A 13256-nucleotide genomic window follows, 5' to 3' on the forward strand; every position below is an offset into this window, starting at 1 on the left:
GCTCACAATAACAAAGCCAGAGCTACTAAACCGCCTGCTGCCTGCAGGTGTGAGTCAAAGGACTGCGTTCTAACATGCGTCCTACTCAATAGCACGTCACTTTCTAAACATAAATACGAACTTGCTGACTTTCTTGATCAATACAAGCCAGAAATTATATTCCTTACCGAGACCTGGACTAATAGCTCCTCTGAGCCGATTCTGAATATGGCCATACCAAAAGGATATGACCGGTTTAAAATAGACAGAGTAGGACACCGAGGCGGTGGGATTGCTATTGCATACCGCTCTAATATTAAGGCCACATTCACAGCTATTCCCCAACTGAAGGAAGAAGCTGTCCTGTTTACACTTAAATGTAACAATATGACGGCTTTTAACGGGATGCTAATTTACCGCCCACCTGATCCTAGGAATCCTTTCATTCCCTCCATACAGACCGCTATGGAGTCTTGCATGGAATACTCCAACTTCTCCCTACTGGGGGATTTTAACTTTCAGAGTCCACTGAATGTCCGAACACCATCAATTTAGTTGATAGATTAAAGAGCTTTGACTTAAACCAAATCGTTACTGAGCCGACTCATACTGGTAAACACACTTTGGATGGAATCTTTACCAACTATGCTCGGATAAAATTCAATAGAACACTACCTATAACCTGGACACATCTTAGCACTGCCTTCTTTGAGCTATCATTCATTGGGAAACCCCTCAAAGAATCAAACAATAAAAGGATGGGCACAACACGCCCTTGGTGAAAAATAAATACTCCAGATTTGGAATTCGCCTTATGCTCCCACAGCCCCGGTCTAAAAACTGACCCTGATTCCGCAGCCCTAAATTTTGACGGCTGGATTCGCACGGCAGCTAATAAGCTAGCCCCAGAGATGCATACACACACCCGCAGAACACAACCATCAGCCCCATGGTACACATCGGAACTGAAAGAACTAGAAATAAATGCAGGGCTAAAGAACGAGCATGGAAGAAAGATTATTTGGAGCTAGACAAAAACCACTATAAAGAGGCAATTGCTAATTATAAACAGTCAATCGCGGCGAAATCATGGTTTTTCACTGAGCTAATCAGCTCTGCCAAAAACTCTAGCCAGAAAACTTTTTTAAACGGTTTCTGCCTTATCCAAATTTGGCGATAGCAAACAGTTCAGCCCTAGTTCTGTGACAAATTAGCTGACTACTTTTATGACAAAGTAAAAAAGGTATACAACGAGTTCTCCAGTGGCAAGGCCAGAGACAATTTTGATGGACTTAACAAAGGCGAGGTGACCATGCAGGTTCACCTGCAAAAATGTAATCCCCTAACGCCAGAACGAGTCACTCAGAAGACTATAAAGCCATAATCCTGTACCTGGTAGTAATTCTACTCTATGATACACAGATCAACAAGGGTTATCAGTGACACATCTCAGTTGGAGATTTGGGGGAAATGGGCCAGGAGGATTTAAGTATGACATTAAATAAATGATCCTCCTATGTCTTCCCTAACATCAATGTGTTCTCTTCTCTTCTGGACTCCTTCATTCTTCTATTCTTACTTATGAAGAGCAAGAAGTCAACTACCGCATTGTCCGTGAGGAGCAAAAGAATACCTAATGCTCACTGCAACCTTGCAGGTAAATTCTAAAGGCTGCAACAGAGGGAGAATCTTTACATTCTGTTGTTGCTGCGTTATGATGTCCATCACTGTTGATTTGTTTGTTTTATGGTATAATCATGCTGAATCCCTTCCTGGTGGTAATCTCGTTATCAAATTAGTTACTACAGGGAGGTGCTTGTGGAAAAGAGAAGTGAATCTATCAATCCTGTCCAGGATAAGACTGTCTCAAAAGGTATTAATATCCAAACAGTGAAAATTAATTGGTATTGACAAATTAAACTTCTGGCCAAGTGGACAAAATATCCACATAAGAGAAAAAAAGGTCAAAGATGCCTTTCAACTACTCAAAAAGAAAAAAACCTTTTCTTAGTGGTACCAGCATTATTGTGCAGGAACTTTATTCTGAAGGATGTTGTGAAGTGATGAAATACTGCCCAGACATTTCTATAAAGATTTGTGGGTGGCGTATGTTCATATGGATTTCTTTGATGTGGCTTGCGCCCTGGTAAAATACCTTAAAAAATGTTTGGATGAGTGTTTTATATTGTAAATAGTAGGGGTTTGGGAATTTTAGCTTAAGTATGATGAATTGGTACTATGTGGTGTAATTATATATAAAATATTTTTGTTTTTAAGGAATGTAGGATTTAAAGACGGTGTCTAAACATTAATAAAGTATGATAAGAAATAAATTTAGTTTACGTTAGTGAAAAGCATGCGAAAGATAACTAGTACGAGAATGTTTAACAAATTATTTTTCTAAAAATTCCTAAGGAAAATACTTTCCATCTTGACAAAAAATCTTTCTAGTCATTCTGCCTACCTGAAATTTGTTTTGAAGTTGGACATAAACCAGTATAAATATATACCTGTTGCTCGTTTTATTAAATTTATTTGGGTAACAATATATGAAAATTTTCACATCAAAAAAGACAGTTAGTAGAGAATATCAGAATGCATCCTGCCAAAGCACAGCAACAGGAAAAAGCACTACATGCTATTTGTGCAGTAAACCAGAAGAAGACATACATGAGTTTTTCCAGTTTCTTTTCCCGCTCTTGGTCCTCGAGACTTAATTTCTCATAGTCAGAGGCAAGTTTTTCATGCTGTAGTTGCAGTTTCTGGTTCAAGCTATAAGGAAAAAATAAAGAAAGTTAGTGAGCAACTTTCTGGACAAAATTAAATATTAAGCATCAGAATAATGATCCCCAGACCCAATTTTATTCTATTGATGATGAAGGTTAAGACCCATTACGTTTTCCATGATTAATAGGGAAAAAGCTAAGCCCAAACTTGTTATGTTTTCCTCTTTAAATTAGTTTTCAAAATCCAGACAGTTTATTTTGATGAGGGCAGAGAATATAATCTAGGCTTTATTTAATATATCCAGAATTGATATGAAAAAGAACAGTTTTTGTACAAAGAGTTCGACTAGACATAATAAATATGCGTTATACACAGAGATGAACAGAATATACATTTGGCTGGCCCAGCAAATGGCAGGACGGCAAATTTAGCCCACAAGAAACCCACTTGATCAGAAAAGAATTACATAAGTTGCAAAAAAAAGTGCAGGGGCCAGTGGTTTGCAACAACTTACTCGACATACACAAGGGGCTTTTAATATAGGTCAGACCTGAAGTCCCATTCATACGTGACAAGGTACAGTTAGATGCTGAGGGTCAGTTTTTGGCGGTCATGAGCAAATTAGATGGCAGAGGCTGCAGATCATGTGCATACATGCCCCTCATGCATCGCTGTAGCGTTTCTAGAACAAGTGGCAATCATGTTACTACCAGATAACCCAATACCAACTTTGTGGGGTTGGGACTACAAGTGCATGGTTGACAATATACTAGGCATGCCAAACCCGCCTCTACAGAACATGGTTAACATGAGATATGCACATTTCAGTGAGTGGTGATAGTGCTGGTGGTGGTTGTACTGCCTTCGGTTCATCTGAATAGCACAGAATTTCTATTCTTTGTCCAATAATAATCTACCTGCGATGCTGGAACATTTTATCCTCACAACACTGACTGTGCAAGGTTTCGGATACTGACCACTGTCAGATCACTGCCCATTGCTGGTTACCAGAGGCAGCATTGCATGGCGCCGCCTTTTGGAGCATAGTGAGGGACTCGATTGTCAATTACTTCAAAGAATATGAATGGATGGTTGGTGACCTATAAGCAGAATGAGAGGCATTTAGATGTGACCAGTGAGTATGTGTTAGCATGAATATGGGCACTAGGATAACACTGTTGAATGTTAGGCAGATAGAAGATAATCTTCATGCCCTAGAAAAGGAGGCTGTGACTGATCCTGGGAGCAAAATAGAGTGACGACTTCCTAAAACAAATATGGTGATATGCTGCATAGATTGCAGACTCTGGACAATATGGAGTTCACTGCTCAGCAACATCGAGGCGGCAACAGGATGGGCAGGCTGCTGGTGAGTTTCCTTTCAATAGCGGCACCGCAAATGCCTGAGATGGCACTGAGGGATGAGACGGCAGAGCCGAGCCACACACAGGCTACCATAAACTATATATTTGATAAGTATTATGGCACACTTTACACAGCTCCTCCCCATGGGAGTAAAACACTTGTTAACTTTCATGAATGACAGGCCCTTCCAGACGTTCTCTGGAATTCAAAGAATGGACATTCAAGTCCCATTCACTCAGCAGCAGATCAGAAGGGCTATCAAGTTAAAGTCTAAGAATAAGACCCCAGACACACACTGGTTTTCAGTCAAATTTCATGCAGCATTTAATGGGCTGTTGACTTCCGTACTCCGAGAAGAGTATAATTCAGCCCGAGCAGTAGGCAAGTTCTTCCCCCCCCCCTCCCTGCCTCCCCCCCCTAACACATGAAGTGATCATTGTGGAACTGGCATAGCCTGTTTCAGACAGACTGGACCAGACAAGCATCATTCTATGTTGAATCTGTACTACAAAACTAAGCAAAATGTTAGTGAATATTTGGACATGTGGTAAAGTACCTTTTACAGATTATATTGGGGAACAGCAAGACACCCTAACATGGCTCACTGGTTTGAATTTTAATCTTTGCTTTTTTAATGATACTATTTATCTACTCCATTTATGAGAGCCTGGTGTCATTTTACATTGAATAAGCCTCAAACCCCACTAGAATTATTGTTTATACACAGAGGGTGTCACATACTATTAGCTTCACTTATATTATAACAAATAGGTAACAGCAAGTGCTACATAATTGAAAACTATTTGGGCCACAATTGGAGTGTTTAAAAATATGTACTTTTAATACCAGGTTCTTAGGTCAGTCGGTGATTGACAAAGCATTTAAGGTTAAAATAGTAATCAGCACAGCAGATGTCAGTAAGGTGGTAGCAACCACCAATATACCGATGTTGGACGGATATTACTCATCAATTACAGAGCTGGCCTCATTTTCTTCTCACCCACTATAAATATATAAGTGTCTATACTTCCCAAACTGCTTTATCTGTTTTGGGCTTTGTATATTCACGTTTTCACTGTTTCAAGACGGTGTGGCCACTTCACAACCAAAACATATTACCATAGTAGTCCCTGGCACTGAAGGGAACTACTATGTGTGTGTGGATGCACTACTGCAAGAGCAGGATGCCCTCACTCACAGTGAAGGTACCTGAAGCGGGCTACCCCACTGCCCCATGCTCTGTACTGTAGTAGGCAGAGACAAATGTGAATGGCACAACATCAGATCAATGGATTAAGAGGGCTGGCTGTGATAAACATTATATATACACACATATATTATATTTAACTCAAAAGGTCTTGGCTAACCCCAAATATAGAAACTCAATCTCAGCAAATGAGATTCAAATGAGTGCAGAGTTTGAAGATTATGGCGGGGAGAGTGGGTAAACCATAGCAGGTTATAACAAATAATATGCCTCTGAAATTAACAAAATAGACCATGGCGTGCATACTGATCTCAGGGCCGGCTTTAGAACTGGTGGCGCCCAGTGCGGGAATCATTTTTGGCACCCCCACACCCCATGATTGCCTCCTCAGATTCTCTCACTACCACCAGGTAAAAGTGCCCTTATCTCTCCAATCATAAGCTATTGCTAAACACAGCACCCCACTGAGGTCGGCGCCCCCTCCACAGGTCAGCGCCCAGTGCGACCGCACCAGCCGCACTGCCCTAAAGCCGACCCTGACTGATCTCGTAGACTCTCTGTAAAGTCATGGGATTCTCTTATTGTGTATCTATATGTGATTAGAGACTAGTACAATGTTATTGAGTACATATTCTAGTGCATAGGTCCAGCTGCCCGTGACACCCACTGCACTATCCACGGGAAAACGCTTCTCTATTTGAAATGGAATGGAGTAAAACTAGGTTTGCAGGTACAACTAAAATAAATTAGTCCACAATATGTGGGAATCTTGTACAAAAATGCACATCAGAAAGTGAAAAGAAATGACCGCAAGGTACTTTATTTTGTTTGAATTTCTTTTTAACCAGAAATAAAGCAACTTTAATTACTTGCTATATCACATTCCATAGATGAATTTGCTATGTTTTGTGTTCTCTTAATTACAATCCACAACACAACGTCTAATCTCAAACCTCATGATGTGCAGCATCCTCCGTAGTCACAGCAGATAGAGAACTGCCACATCTAGAGCCAAAACCCTGATCATTGGCAGTGTATGTACTGGTGGGCTAAGGGAAGGGGGCACAAGCTATATAGCTTAATCACTGAATTGAATTCGGCTTCTTTTCAGCTTTCTTGGTAAGTGTGACCTCTGCCAACTTACATGATCCCTTTAGTTCAGCCACGAAACCAGTGGGAAGTTGACACAACTGGAGAATCAATCATTTCATCAATCATTCCAGTGCTGAATAACATATATTAATTAGTTTCCTTCCAAATAATCCCCTCCTTAATAGTTAATAATACATTTTCTGGATTCTAAAAATCTATTGATTATGATTATCATAAAATGCCAATAAGCGATTATTCAAAATGTAGTCAGTTTCCTATTAAAGTTCAGTTGTGGTATATTGGAGCTATTTCTTTACACCAGAATTTCAAATAAGGATTTAGGGGCAAAGAATTTTGAAGACACTGACAAATCATCTGGAGAACATTAATTAAAATGAAATAAGTGAACTCAAGGCTTAGCAGCTATATTTTTCTACCATCTCACTCTTGAGCTGCTCATTTGTGTGCACCTTCTTTTACTGTAGTCTTGGTTTATGCTAGATGTGTACTGGGATGAGTGTTACTCTAGCGTACTTAATTGATTGCTTGTCTAGTAATAATGCAGTGCACTTTAGTATTAAAATATAGGTTATTACAATATTTCATTGTCCTTGAACGGATCCCTACACCTCCAAGGTGGTCTTAAACCTGCAACCTATGCCGAGAAATGCAAACAATGACGTAACACTGAGATATAAAGAACCAATGGTGCAGAAAAATACAGTTATAAAAATAGTAAACACGGGTTAACTAGATAGCATTGAAAAGTCATGGGTGAAGACAGGGGCAACTGGAGTCAAAGTAAGCTAACCGCTCAAAAGAGTTAAGGGGTATGAGAGTATAATACTATTTTAACATGTCTTATGTACTTAAAATAGTTGCATTTAAAATGTAGGTGCACTTATTGATTTTTTCAGTTGCTCAGTGGATGGAGTAGTGCAAGGGGGTCATTGTTGTGAACAGTAAAAGTCTCACCTAGTGCCAAAAAGCTACCTTTGAATAGAATAAATTATGGATGTCATTACACTGCATTTTCAATGGTCTGATAATCACCTCTTAGAAACCAGGTTTTTTATAAAGGAGTGTCAATAACCCATGTCTTTGCAACTGACATAACAGGAGATGTAACCTACTCTTTGAGCTCGTCAATGATTTTCTGCTTCTCCTCAATCTCGTCCCGCAGTCTGGAGAGCTGCTTCTGGTGGGCTTCCCTGTGGTTCTCCATCTGCTGCTCCAGGGTATTCTAAATCGTGAAGACAATAATTTTACTCACAAAATCCATATGACTTTACCATACTAAATATACCTTAGCCAATAACCTATCAATCTTATATCTCTTTAATCAAACGATGCATGTATCCTGGAAAAAAGTGAGGAGATATGTAAATATACTTTAAGATGATGGCCTAGAAACACATAGGTAGCGAATATATAAAGAATCACAAAAGCGATAAAGCATATTATAACAAATACTGATGCATGATAATTTATCATAATTTAATTATGTGAAAACGTAGGTTTATTGCCTTAAGGACAGTGCAAAAAGATGAGGGCATTTAAATAAATATATGTTTGCTTTCTTGAAATTGTTTTGAAACACCATTCTATCACGTTAGATTCATGGATGCACACTCAATCAGTGTGACTTTCCTTTAATTTCTACGTCCCAAAGTCAATATTACAATGCATTATTGAAAACTAACTAATTTGAGAAGCAGCATACAGATGCTGTACTAGAAAACATCAGATTGTCCAACTTCACATATTAATGAGCCATATGCTGCAAGCGTATTATTAAAACATTCTCACATTTGCAATTAAAAACTTCACTTTTTTTTTTTAAGACGGATTTTTGGCATTTATATTTTAGCCTTAATGAAGTACGATGCCAAGCATTTGTGTAAGGCTTTCTTTTGTATATCCATGTACAAGTACTGACAAAGGGGCTTTAGTATAGTAAAATTGCACTGCAGGCTTCGAAATTACATAGTAGACCGAAGCAGTACAAGTTTCTTTATGCATAGAATAAAAACAACTTGGGACCAGTAGTGTAAGCTTCCCTTCTGCACAAGAGGTACATAATTCTCAGCAGAGTAAATCCATCCGTGCATACACATGCAGCAGTGACATACTACAGAAAGGCGCGTTTCAAGCTTCTGACACACACTGGACAAGTACAGCAACAGCAATGCCGGATCACCCACCCACACACATGCATAAATAACTGGTACAACAAAGGCTGCAGCAGCGCAGGCTTCCAATACACACATACACAAAGTAAGACAGACACAACTACACACACACACACACACACACACACACACACACATAAAGCACCGACAGCAGCAAGGTCAGCTTTCAGATGCCATGGGACAGAAATCTTATTTAGCAGTGAAGTATATAGAACATTGGGTACCTACCCACTTTACTTGTCTGGCACATTTTCTTGTGACTAAACTTAGCCTTTTTCAGTTCTTATACTTTGGCGCATGAAGGGTAAAGGCCATTGATTGTGAAGGCCAACAATAGTCCTTTACATCACATCAGAATATTATTTCATTTCAGCGATTCCTTTTAGCAATTAGAACATGTGTATTTCGCATTTTAGATCTACAACTCCTCCCAAAAGTCAGTCAAAGCACAAAAGGGATAAACAAAGTAATTGTTATTTCGGAAGACTGTACATGGAAGTACATTTTCATTAATATATTGGTGTAAAAGGTAGATGGGAGTTGTTTCTAAACTATTGACTGCAGGAGTGAAAGAGAACAGTGGATTCTCCACCATGACAGGTATGGTGAGCTAAACAATGCATCAACATGAAGCTGACAGATGGCACATGGATGGGGGCAAGAATGGGATGGAGCTTAGAGAGTGGCAAAGGAAAGCCAAACTGAGAACCGATCACCATAACGGTAAATGGGGAGGGGTGAGGTGAACAGAGGAGCGGAGTGATGGTTAATGGGGCACAAACATCAAGGGGGGGACAAGAGGGAATGCACAATTGAGACTTAGCTTCCTGTTTAAGGAACTGCTCTCAAAAAGGTGTGAAAGAAAACAGACGGGGGAACACACGACTTCGTAACTGGAAATTAGGATTGGAAGCAGATCTAGTTAAGGAGGAAGACACCAGGGGACAGAGTAGCGTGCATGGCAAACGAGTAGAGGGATCCAACATGGTCAGGGAGTGGAAAAAGAGGAGACAGGCGACTGAACACCATGTCGGTGGCAGAAAAACACACAGAGTCAAGAGGAAGGAGATACAGGTAAGGCACAGTGTGAATGGGGTTAACACGACAGATGTGTCAGCGTTTGCCTCCAGAGATTTGTCCTCTTTAAACCAATGGATGTCATTTAGAGGTAGCTGCTGCAACCCCTGATTTGCGCCTTGCTACGCCTGCCACTGCCTCTGCAACCCCTGGCCTCAAAGGTGGGGAAAACAGTGCCAGGAACACAGGGGTCTACTCGTACCTACGGATGTTGATTGGGGTTCGTCGACATTTTTTTGTTCGGTCAATTTTTTATTACACAAATAGTGAATAATAATATAATATTCACACAAAAAAGGAGTACAATTATATGGAACATGACCTCCCCATGGTAACGGAGGCAAGCTAAGCAAGTTTTATAAATGTAGGTTGTGTGCATGCTTGCGGGTGACAATGTGTTTATGTGAGAGACAGTGTGTGCTTGTGTGAATGTGGGTGTATGATTAAGTGTGCGAGTGAAAGTAAAGGTCAAATGGTGTGTGATGTCGTTTCTGCTACCCATGGCATTTTGGTGTAATGATGTCTATGCTTATACCACTACTGAAATCAAATGGGTAACCTGGAGAAATGCCAGAATAAGCAGCTGTTGGGGGGTGGGGGGGCTTAGAAGATGCAAATTGCTGGGATGTGGGGGGGGGGAGAGACTACAAGAACATGAGTACCTGGTTGGAGGCACAAGGAGTAGCTCAGATGGCGGAGGGACTAAAAAGGGACTCAAGTAGCAGGGACAGAAGGAAGCGATAGGGAGATAAGAAGCTGCGAAGGAGGGAAGCCGCAGACAAGTATCTGGGAAATGGGCACTTCAGAGAGCAGCAATGAACTGCCCTGCAAATGTTTTATTTCAAGGAAAGGAAATCGAGATCTGGAATAAAAATGATCAATGTGATATGCATTTGCGAACACGCACTACCACATTATGGCTTTAATAGAGGCTCTCATTTATACAGCAAGGACATGTAATTCAATTTCCTATCTGAAATAATTTCCACCTAGTGATGCATAATGCCACTGCAGAAAAGCTATAAAAACAATCACATACAATGCAATCAACAGATTAACACCCAGAAATGGCTCCTGGGTTGTCTAAAACATTTCATGATTTACCCAGAACATTATTATTGCAGCAAGGAAATTCATATTGAGTCTTGTTTACATGTAATGAAAGAAATTCACAAAAATACAAGAAAACAGATACCTTCATTTCCTCAGCATCCTGGAGCCTGGTCAGATGTTCCTTCTCTTTATCCATGAATGAGACTTCATGCATTTTTTCTGTCCGAGTATAAATAAAAAAGAAAATGAGCAAACGTTCATGACATTAACTATAAACATGTGTTGTTTATTATGACACATGTTCTAGTTAGCACCGTAATGCACCGCCCAACACAATCTTTGTACTTCTAACAGATGAGACATCTTTCAGCCTCTCCACTTACTACTGTAATGCTCTCTGCAGTGTATCCTATGCAATTCCTTTAAATGTTGTCATCCATGCCACTCACTCTGAAGGTTTTCTATCACATCCTTCATGTCTTCACCCCAAGCCCAATTTGGCCCGAGAATGTGCCACGTTATGCCACTTTCATCCCATCATAATATGGGCAAGACTACCTCAAACACTCTGGGCTGAACCAGACTCAAACATCATCAGATCAGCCTAATCTGTTCATGTTAGACCTGTCAGCCCTTTGGGTGGTCCCTCCTCATCATTATTTATTTTGTCCCACTTTTGCCTCAAGCCCTGTTAGAATTTTTCCTTTTTGGGAACCACCAGACTTTTTAGTGTTGCTGCAGATTCAGGGAGCCATTTTATCTACCCCTGGAACTTCTGTCTGAGGGCCTGGAGCACAAAATGGTGGCCACCTGTGACATCACCAGCACCCACTGGAACCTACTAGCACCTTCCAGAACATTCCAGAACCCTGTGACAGTTGGAGGCGGTTTAGAATGTTGGGAAGCTAAGACAGAGAGTTGGCAGTTGGAGCTGGCAGTTGGCACCTGACTGGTGAGGAGTGAGCAGCAGAAACCTGAAGGAGGAAGGAGTGAGGCAGCAGGGGTGGAAACTTGTGCCTGGAGTGGGGTCCATAAACCCATACTAGTCCCTACTGACTGAGCCCAGCCTGGAGCCCTGTGTGGGAAGAAGCAAGAAAAACCATCTTAAGGACCTGGACAGCAGGAACAGGCCTTAGAATCCAAGAACAGCAAGATCCTGACCTGGATACTGGTTTCCCTGGAGTCCGACGTCGAGAAGCTAGAGACCCGGAGCCCGAGGTGGAGAAGCGGCGCTGACTGGAAAAGCAGACGTCGTACCCGGAGCCGCCGGAGGTCGAGAGAGGGCGCCGACGGAGGTCGTGAGGAGTACCAGAGGTCGAGGAGGAAGTCACCCGAGGTCGAGTGAGCGGCGTCGACGGGGGAGTGAAGTCCGCCCTCCGGAGTCGCCGGAGACCGAGGTGAAGCGTGCCGGAGGCCGGGAGTGGAGATCGCACTCCGGAGTCGCCGGAACCTGAGGAGAGGAGCCCCGGAGGTCGGGAGTGAGGTCGCACTCCGGAGTCGCCGGAACCTGAGGAGAGGAGCACCGGAGGTCGGGAGTGGGGATCGCACTCCGGAGCCGCCGGAAGTCGACACCGAGCCAAGGCCGGCCGACGTCATCGAACCTGAGGTCGCCATCGGACCGGAGCCGCCCGAAGTCGACATCGAGCCAAGACTGCCCGACGTCATCGAATCGGAGGTCGAGATCGAGCCGAGGCCGCCGACATCGAACCGGAACCGCCTACCGGCGTCGTCAAGAACTGACATTGTGCCGAGGCTGCCGACATCGAACCGGAACCGCCTCACGGCGTCGACACGACTCCCGCGGCGTCGGAGCTTCAGAAAAAGGGCAGTAAGTGGAATAGAGGGCGCCTAAGGCCCTGTGGAATCCTAAGAGACTACTCTAGGAGTTAGAGAGGTGCTGGAACCAGCTTGATTGTGCCAGGGGTGAGCTGAGACTAATTCAGAGGGGTTGTGTAGAGTGAGAGAGCCAGGTCTCTAGTATTCCCCCCTTGATCTACCTCAGTTTAGGCCTCAGCCTTGTCCAAGCCAGGGAGTAGACACCCTCAAGCCATCCACATAACTACAAGCTGTGCCTGGGGCCAAATCAGCCCATAGAAATTTAAATGTGATCTGATTCTATGAGTGTCACTGTCAGCTTTTAATTATTTATTGAGGGCACTGTATTTATTGTATTTAACCTATTTATTGCTTCACTGTATTTATTGTTCCACAGTATTTATGGTCGCACAATATTTATTGGTTTACAGTATTTATTGCCTCAGAATATTTAATTGCCTGTATGTATTGCACTTATATTTATGCCTTCCTTATTTATGATCACCCCTATTTACTGAATCATTAAGACAGTATTTATTTGACCTGCACTATTTTAAAAAGCCTTGTATATTGTGATTGTGTTAATATTTATCTAATCAGCAACTAAGAGAAAAAGAAGATAAAGAAAGATATTTTCATAATTTTTACGGTGTAGAGTCGTTTTTGGAACGGATGCACGCATGGTTATTGTATGGGTATGACGTATGCTTAGCACGGTGCCTGATTCCTGACCACTCGAGCCAAGCTAC

The 13256-nt window shown here is 41.9% G+C and overlaps 1 protein-coding gene across 1 annotated transcript in view; it reads right to left on the minus strand.

Annotated features, from left to right (window-relative positions):
- The window catches only part of KIF5C (kinesin family member 5C), a 532213-nt gene that overhangs the window by 161977 nt on the left and 356980 nt on the right, over positions 1 to 13256 (minus strand). Inside the window, exons 18-20 of the mRNA XM_085645609.1 lie at positions 10835 to 10911; positions 7504 to 7613; positions 2650 to 2751 (exon numbers count right to left, since the gene is read on the minus strand). Of these exons, the coding sequence (XP_085501735.1) occupies positions 2650 to 2751; positions 7504 to 7613; positions 10835 to 10911 (289 nt within the window). The remainder of the gene's footprint in view (positions 1 to 2649; positions 2752 to 7503; positions 7614 to 10834; positions 10912 to 13256) is intronic.

This window comes from Triturus cristatus, chromosome 3_1 (assembly GCF_964204655.1).
Source record: "Triturus cristatus chromosome 3_1, aTriCri1.1, whole genome shotgun sequence".
NCBI classification, from domain to species: Eukaryota; Metazoa; Chordata; class Amphibia; order Caudata; family Salamandridae; genus Triturus; species Triturus cristatus.